A 9,104-nucleotide genomic window follows, 5' to 3' on the forward strand; every position below is an offset into this window, starting at 1 on the left:
TCTTTCTGCTCTTCTCCGTGCCATCCTAGAGGCAAGATTTTGGTGTCATTTATTTTATGCTCTATCCCAGAATTTAGAATAGTGCCTGGCACATAGTAGGCACTAAATAAATATTGAGTAAATACACCGAAGGGCCCCTGGTCCACTCGCTGTCCCTCATTCCCTCCCCATCTCCGCCCCACAGTGTGCATCTCGTGGTCTCTCTCCACGAGTCTTTCTGGTTTGTTCTCTGTCTCTGTGGAACTCTGTGTGTCTCTTTTTGTAAAAGTAGCAAAATTTTTTATTTATGTCATTGGAATGTGATCTTAGAGAATTCTTTTTAAGGGAACTGTTTAAATGCTGAGTGTTCATTGAATTCTTAATATGGGGCTAAAAGAAGGCTGTGGTTTTATTGCTTTTAAAAACACAGAGTGCTTTGAACTAAGCTGGATTGTTCCTCTAAAGAGAGTTTAAGAGGCTGCTTTAGTGAACAGATGAGTCCTTTGAAAATCAAGAGCCGTGGTTTGCATTTAGCTCATTTCCTGTGAACTTCCTTTTTCTGATGTAGGAATACTTCCCTTGAAGTTTCGTTGACACCAGCATTTCCTGGAGCGTGGTCTGCAGCTAACTCATCTTGCGAGATGTTTTGGGAGTAGAGTCCGGGCTCAAACAAGCTTGGGAAATACTGCATACTCTGATTCTCTCCCTCATGGAGACTTAAAATAAACATTAATGAAATAAAGGCTCTGAGAAGTCCTGCAAGGAGAAAAAGCCTATTTAACTTCAGTCAACCCAGGGTGGCCCAGACATACTCACCTGCACCTCTTTGTTGTCTGTGCAACAACTATGTACATCCCTAGAATTACTGACTCTTGGAATCTGCTTTTGGGGATGCTGGTTTATGCCATTTTTTTTTTTTTTTATTTCAGAGCAGAGTCCTTTCTTTGTTGGTTATATGACGCCTTACAACTTAGTATGCATTAGTAGAAAGTATGCATTACAGTAGTTGGATCCAAGCTAATGACATCTGTCTATTGTTTTAAGAAATGTTCTGTCATTACTTTCAAGTCCATGTTAAAAAGTAAGATTAAGGGGCAACGGTGAGCTAGGTCGATGGGAGGAAATTACAGATCACAGCAGGATTCACATTGCATCGTTTCATTGACCCTGGTTTCCCAGAGCTGACATTTGGGGCTGGCTAATTCTCTGTCGTAGGGCCGTCCTGTGCACTGTAGGATGTTTAGCAGCGTGCCTGGCCTCTCCCCACTGGATCCTAGTAGCAGCCTGGATCTAGACAACTACAAGTGTCTCTAGACATTGTCAGATGTCCCCTGGAGGGCAAAACTGCCCCCAGTTGAGAACCACGGTTTTAAAGGGAAAAGCCTTTACATACAGAAGCCACGGATCTGGAAGTCAAGGGCGCACTGAGTATTTGGTCCGACGAGGTCGTGGATTTCTCTGCGACTGGTTATTTTGCTTCAGTGGATCACTCTCTTCTCAGGCCCTTCTTGCCACCTCACATCACGTGGCCATAAAAACAGAACAGCTTTTGAAATGGACGATTTTGATACGGAAGTCCTTGCTTAAATTTCCTCAAGAAATTTTTTCCTGCTGTCTCTAACTAGGTCTTTCTTTTTAAAGGACTTTTTAAAAGTCTCCTATGTTTTTTTTCCTCTTAGCATTTACCATAAATGTAATCAAATGATTTTTTTTTTTTTATCTTGTCAGGAAATTCCCTCTCTTGGGAGGCAGAAGTTTAGTTCAGTTATAGGCATTAAGCGAACAGTTACTAAATATATAACTGTATTCTCATCCATGAGGACTTCAGCTCTCGAACTCCTGATGTTGGTCAGTAGTTGACCTAGTGTGGGTTCTGATCGCAGCTGTAGCATCCATTGTCCTTTGTGACTCAGTTTCCCTCTTGTTGGAACAGTAGGTGTGATGACAGTCTCTCGTGAAGTAGGGCTGTTCTAGTGTGAGGGCGAGCCAGCTGCTGTCCTGCTAAGTCTGTCCATCTTGCTTTCATCTTGTTTGCCATCAAGGGCTCCGTGGCCTACGTCCCCCAGCAAGCCTGGATTCAGAATGACTCTCTCCGAGAAAACATCCTTTTTGGACGCCAGCTACAAGAACGGTATTATAAGGCTGTGATAGAAGCCTGTGCCCTCCTCCCAGATCTGGAAATCCTGCCTAGCGGCGACCGGACAGAGATTGGTGAGAAGGTCAGTGCGGCTTCAGCATGGTCCTTGTATCAGTCGCTGCGTGACAAACAACCACACAAAAAAAATCTCAGCGGTTTATGATGCTAAACACTTATTCACCTATTTATGGGTGTGTGAGTCAACTGTGATTGGCTGACCCATACTGGGCTCATCTGGGTGGCTCTGCTCCATGTTGCAGGCCAGCTGAGCTTGGCTTGTTTGGCCCAGGTCTGCCCCATATGGCTTCTCACTGGGGGATAGGGCTGAGGGAGCAGCAGCTCCCCAAGGAAAAATGTGGCAGTAGAAGCCCAAGAGAACAAGAAATGATGTGATGTCGCTTAAAGCACACTGTCCTTTCTTTCCCCCGACAAAGCAGATCACTTGGTTGAGCCCAAAGACGAGGGACCAGGAAGCACACTCTGCTTTTGTAGTCATGCGGCTGCAAAATCCTGTGACAAAGGCCACTATACAGGGTGGAGGGGTGTCAGGGATTCACATGTCCACAGTCTCTTTTGAAACAGTGACAATAACAACACAACAGCTAACACTTTCGAGCATTTACTATGGCCCGGGCGCTCTGCTGCACATTTTATATGTATTTTGACCTCACAGCAAGCTCATGAGATGAGAGGTCCCGTTATTCCCATCACGGTTGAGGAAAAGGAGGTACGGAGAGGAGACTAAGGGGCTTTGCCCAAGCACCTTCCCACCACGGGCCTTTGCACGTTTTCCCCTCTGCCTGGTGGGCTTGGTCTGGCGCCCCCTGGCGGTCATGTGACACACACTCAGGAAGTGCAGGTGTTGCCCAGCAGCACCAAAGAGCTTCCCTGTTTTCAGTTACAAGCCAGAGGTTTCACTGGCTTTCTTGGTGAATGATTTCTTTTGCGGGAAATTTGCTGCTCCTTGGAAAGAAAAAAAAGTTATTAACAGGGCTCTTTGGGTTTACAAGTAGCATAGAGTGAGGGCTGACGGAGGGGTTGAGACAGACAGCCTGGTTCCCCCTTGGTCCTTTGTCTCTGCTTTTATGCACGTTGTTGTTGTTGTTTTTAAGTTTCTGTCTCTGCCACTCAGTGACTCCTCACTCACCCTGTCTGATCCCAGCACCAAAATTTAGAGGGAGAGAATATGATTGGCTTAGCTAGGATCTAGTGTCTGCCCCGGGCCATAAGGCTGTGGCCAGAGGGACCATCTGAAACACCCCAGCTGCCAGGACCCCATTGTGGTGCGTGGGAAGGATGGCCACATCTCAGGAGAGGGTGGCAGTGAACCCAGTGCGCGTCCACTTGGATTCCCCAGCCAGATGTGGAAATGGCATTGGGTTATCGTCGAAGGAGGGCCAGGGCTGCTGCTGCGTGGGCCACGTAGTGCCCTGGTGTGAACGGGAAAACGGTGCTAGTGAGTGGGGCTCGATTCCAGCACCCCCAGGGTACAGCCTCCTGGACTGTATGTGACTTCGCCAGTGAGCGATAGATCCAGAATAAGCTTGCAAAACTGTTAGCTGTGGATGGGAACGACAATAATAACATCATCACGACATCCTCGGGTGCCTTCCATCAGACTCAAAGACCCGGAGCCTTTCCTGTAGCCAGCATCATTCAGCACCACCAGCCGCCCTTCGCCCAAGACCCACTCTGTCCTGGGCTGTCAGCTTTTCTCTTATGCTAATTTTACACTTGAGGCTAAACCTCACGCTGGGACTTGAACTCACATTCCTGCAGGTGCAATCTCATGTTCTTGCCTCTTCGTAAAGAGGAGGCGGCAGGTGCAGCCCCGTGGGGCCTCCAGCCTGGGTCTGCGTCCCGAGCCATTCGCCCTCTCCGCATGTCTCGGGGCTCCCCAGGAAACCCACCCTCTGCCGCGTGTCTCCCCAGGGCGTGAACCTGTCTGGGGGCCAGAAGCAGCGTGTGAGCCTGGCCCGGGCCGTGTACTGTGACTCCGACATCTACCTCTTCGACGACCCCCTCTCGGCAGTGGATGCCCACGTGGGAAGACACATATTTGAGAATGTGATCGGCCCCAAGGGGATGCTGAAGAACAAGGTACCTACATGAGGCATGGGGCTCTCTCGAGCTTCCCTTAAGTTGGAACGTGTCCCCTCTGGGAATCCTTGACTTCCCAGGTTTTTTTTTGTTTTTTGTTTTTTTTTACTTAAGAACACATTTCCAGTGCTTCCCTTGGAAGCCCTCCCGGGCCAGCCTTTTCGATCTTGTCATCATGCAGGAAAGTCCTTGGCACCGACTTGAAGTCATTGCTTCCAGTTGGCCAAAAAAGGCCCTTCTTCCTGACTTAACAATGGGGGTGGCTTCACAGAGGGGAATCCCACCCCACGATCCCCCGTGACTGAGCAGGCACCTCTCCCTTTCCTGCCGAGGTGTCCATGGGCCAGGGGACAGAGGTTTGGAGCATGAAAACGGCCACAACACCTTGACCCAACAGGAAATGTTTCTTGGTCCTCTTTTATTATTTTTACTTTTTATGGAAATTATGGGGTGCTGGTGGGGAGTGCTGGTTCTTTCTGTTTTTCCTGATTAAAGAGTAACACATGCTCATGGGAAAAATATAGGGCATTCAGGCAAAACATGAAAAACAAAAGCAATTACAAATCAGCCCATTGCTTAGAGGTTTTCGTATTTCTTTCAAGTCTTTTTGCCGTGTGTATAAACTTTTTAAATAGGCTTATCACGTCATGCATTTACATAGTAAGCATCATGCCATTTAACCCATTGTAAACATCCTATACACACCGCAAAAATTCTCTATAGACATAATTTTTAAATATGAAAAAATCTGGTATCAAACTGATAGATGCCCGCGGTAACTAAATCAAAGAGTATGAGAGCTTATGTAAAGTGAAAAAAAATGGCCCTAGCCCCTCCCTTGAGAGCAGGGGCATCTGGTCCTTTAAGAAAAAGTTTGTCAATGCATGTAAACAGTTTGATGAGTGTCTTCACAAACTTTCAGATCGTTAGGTAAAATATATATACAAGCACAAAATCTATAGATTTTCGGGGGGGGGATGGGAGTGGTGGTTACTTAAGACCTTAAACCATTTCGTGTAAATTATTTCGCATCAGCGCCGTGCTTTCATTCATCCGCACGAGCCTGGTTACCTTCCTCCCTCTCCTCCTCCAGATCTTTGTTCGAAAATAGCCTTTCATCCATCACCCTTGTTAAAACTGCACGCGCCCCACCCTCGGTGTCCCTCCTGCTCGCTTCTGTGCCATGGGTCGCCATTCAGCCTGGTGTCTCTCCCCCAGCCCTGGAATCTGGAGCAGGGAACTTTGGGTCCTTCCCTGATGCCGCACCCTCCCCAAAGCTCCTGGCCTCGGGGGGTTGAACGGACGCACCCACAGCTTGGGGCATTTCTGCCGTGCTTTTCCCTGGCGACAGGCGCTCCTCCGCCGAGGCGGCGGGGGATTCCCTCTCCCACGCGCGGGCACTGACTCGCCGGCTCTCCGCTTTGCCCGCAGACGCGGCTGCTGGTCACCCACGGCATCAGCTACCTGCCGCAGGTGGATGTCATCATCGTCATGAGTGGCGGCAAGATCTCGGAGATGGGCTCCTACCAGGAGCTGCTGGCCCGGGACGGGGCCTTCGCTGAGTTCCTGCGCACGTACGCCAGCGCCGAGCAGGAGCAAGCCGAGCACGACGACGGTAGGCGGAGCCTGCAGGGTCCATGTCCCCCTACCCCACCCTAAAGTTCCCACCAGCCGAGGGGCGGCTAGTCAGGGCCCGGGCTGCGCCAGGCGCCCTCAGGAACCATCTGGAAGGGCCGTCTCCCCGCTCCAGGACTGAGTTGAGAGAAGGGTCCCTGTCCTGTGGCTTTGGGCCTCCTGAGCTTCAGAGTCCTCCTGACAAAAACAGGGACAGTGATAATTAGTCCTCCTGGCTTCCAGGAGGCTGTGGGAAGCCGGTAACATGCGGTGTAATCCAGCCGTGAGGTTCGTGAGGCTAGGTGGTGGAGCAGGCAGGCTGAGGGTGGGCAGGACCTGTCTTCAAATCCCAGCTGCTGCTCTGACCAGCTGTGACCTCAGAGCCCCTCTGAGCCTCAGTTTCCTCACTGATAAAGCAGAGTCACAACAAAGTCAGCCTCCTGGCATGCCGTGTAGATTGGATGTGCTACATTACACAGAGCCGGACACAAAGTATTCGGTAGATGCCAGCTGCGGCCACTAAACCCCCAGCGAAAAGTTGCCTCTCTCTCTCGCCCCCCGCCCTTGGTACCTGCCAGCTCAAGGCAGAGCTGCCCACTTCCCAGCCAGAGCCCAAGCTCCCCTCCCAGACCAGGATTCTGAGAGCGGGGCCAGTCTTGGAGGCTCCCTTTGGGTTCTGGGCTGGGACCGCGCCCCATCTTTATTTGAAGCAGGCAGGGCGAGACTTCTAAGAATCGTTTTCTCTCTTGTCAGTTGGCTTAAAGTTCAGAGGATTGGTTTGCAGCCTTTCCAGGTTGCCCGGTGTTTCGTCAGCCAGATTGGCATCTCAGACGGTTCTCCGCTCACTTCCCCGCTCGGGGCTGTGACCTGTGTTAACACGGGGAGTTCATCGGATGCCTTTTCGGCTTCGGTTTCAGCTGTTGCTAAAAAGAGCAGAGCTGCACAGAGGTCACCTGTCCTCCCCTGATCTCCCCCTTCCAGGAGCTAATTACAGACTTCTCGAGCCTCTGCGGTGTGTTTGTCACATACTTGGGCCCCAAACAGGTCTCAGATAGACCGTGTTCGAGGGTGAGGCCATAGAGCTTCCCTGTTGAACCACTCCCCTGGGCAGAGTGGTCACCGAAACGTCTGTGATGGGAAGGCACACAGCCGAGACAGCGATGGTTACCGAGTGCTTGCTGGAGGTTCTGTTCTCTGCAGGGGCCATCTTGCTGACCCCCCTAAAGGCCTGTGAGGGAGGTAGAATGATTACTCCCAGTTCTCTGTCGAGGAAACAGGCTTAAGGAAACTTGCCCCTTCTATGCCAGGGGCAGGTAGGTCCCCTCATCTGTGTGAAAGGGACCGATTACTAAGAAAGCTACTTACTATCCATTGATTTCATCATTCAACAGCACCTACTATGTGCTAAGTGCTGGTATTTTCCTTGAGTACCTACTACGTGCTAAGTGCTGGTATTATTTTCCTTGGGCTGCTGTAACAAAGCCCCACAGACTGCATGGCTTAAACAACAGAAACGTCTTATCTCAGAGTTCTGGAGGCTAGAAATCTGAGATCAGGATGAAGCAGGGTCGGCTTCTGCTGGCCCTGAGGGAGAATCTGGTCCATCCACACCACTCCTCTCACTTTGGGGGTTTGCTGGAAATCTCTGGCATTCCTTGGCTTGTAGAAGCATCATCCTGATCTCTGCCTTCATGTTCACATGCTGTTCTCCCGTGTGTCCATTTCTAAACCCTCCCCCCGCCTTTTTTTTTATAATGATGCCGGTTATATAGGATTAGGGCCCTAATGGTCTTGTCTTCTCTGGTCGTATCTGCAAAGGCCCTGTCTCCGAATACAGTCCTGTTCTGAGGTACTGGGGGGTCGGGACCTCATATGAATTGGAACGGGGCTACAATTCAGCTCATAAGTGTACTGTTCTAGGTTTTGGCAATGTATAGACAAAGCCCTGTCCTCAGGGAGCTTAGAATCTCGTGGGAGAGAAAGGCAATAAGCAAATCAACAAATACAGATGGCTTCATATAGCATTAAGTGCTATGAATGAAAAAAACGCAACATAATGCGCTGGGGAGTGATCAGGGGCGGCGGCTCAGGCAGGGTGTCAGAGACGCCCTCGGGGGCGGGGGCACTGCCATGGAACGGGGCCAGCGGGAGGAGCAGTGTCTGACTTGGAACAGCAAGTGCAAGGGCCTCAGGCATGAGCTCAGTTTATTGAAGGAACAAAAAGAAGAGGCCAGCGTGGCCAGACCATGGTGGGCAAGGGGTGGGGTGGGAGATGAGGCCGGCTTAGAGTTCGCTGCACGGGTCCTCGTGGTTTTTAAGAAGCGCCCTGTAGAGATAAAATTCACATTCGGTACAGTTCTCCCAGGGAAAGCGTACGATCCAGTGACTTTTCGTATATTCAGAGTCGCACCCCCGGCACTCACTGTCAATTTCAGAACGTTTTCATCACCCGCCAAGGAAACTTCGTATCCATCAGCAGTAGCCCCCATTCCACCCCCCACCCCCAAACCCCCAGCTCCTCAAGTCCTGGCGGCCACAGCCGTGCTTCCTGTCTCTATAGGTTCATCTCGTCTGGACATTTCGTGTAAGTAGAATTCTGCAACGCGTGGCCCTTTGTGACCGCCTTCTCCCAGCGTGGCGTTTTCGAGGTTCATCTCTGTGGTGGCGTTGTAGCCGCGCTTCATTTCTTTTGACCGTGGGATGACATTTCATGGTGTGGGCATCGCACATCGTACTTACCTATCTAGCGGATGAACATTTTTGAGTTGGCTTCACTTTGGGGCAGTTATAAACAGTGCAGCTATGAACCCTGGTGGTTTTTAAAGAAAAGTGTTTCGTTTTGCCGGCGTGACATAGCGGGCCCTCCCTTCAGCTTTCAGACTCCCTGGGTGGACTGAGTTTCTGCATGCTCACGCTCACTCGTGGCTGGAAAGTTCTGCCTTAAGTCCAGCCTGTTGTCTTCTTCCTGCAGAGTCTTCTTCCTCTGACTGTCTCTCAGCCCAGGTCAAACCAAGGTCACGTGATGGGCAGTGGCGACTTCACCACCCGCTTGGTGGGCTGCATTTAAGCAAAAATAACCTGCTGTGCTTTCCAACTCGACACGTGTGGATTTGAGTCTCTTTCCCAGAGTGGGGTCTCTCTCCCCTTTCTGTCCAGATGAGCAAGTACGATCCTTAAACCCTCTTGGCCACAGATGGCTTTTTTCCCCTTCCGTTCCTCCCCAGCAGCAGTTTATGTAGAACGTGGCGTGCTGCCAATTTTTTTTCCTGTTTTT

The 9,104-nt window shown here is 50.5% G+C and overlaps 1 protein-coding gene across 1 annotated transcript in view; it reads left to right on the top strand.

Moving 5' to 3' along the window:
- ABCC1 (ATP binding cassette subfamily C member 1 (ABCC1 blood group)) overlaps nucleotides 1–9,104 on the top strand; it is a 126,882-nt gene that overhangs the window by 95,322 nt on the left and 22,456 nt on the right. Inside the window, exons 16-18 of the mRNA XM_039885581.1 lie at nucleotides 1,960–2,198; nucleotides 4,049–4,216; nucleotides 5,648–5,831. Of these exons, the coding sequence (XP_039741515.1) occupies nucleotides 1,960–2,198; nucleotides 4,049–4,216; nucleotides 5,648–5,831 (591 nt within the window). The remainder of the gene's footprint in view (nucleotides 1–1,959; nucleotides 2,199–4,048; nucleotides 4,217–5,647; nucleotides 5,832–9,104) is intronic.

This window comes from Pteropus medius, unplaced genomic scaffold, assembly GCF_902729225.1.
Source record: "Pteropus medius unplaced genomic scaffold, Ma_sr-lr_union100, whole genome shotgun sequence".
Taxonomy (NCBI): Eukaryota; Metazoa; Chordata; class Mammalia; order Chiroptera; family Pteropodidae; genus Pteropus; species Pteropus medius.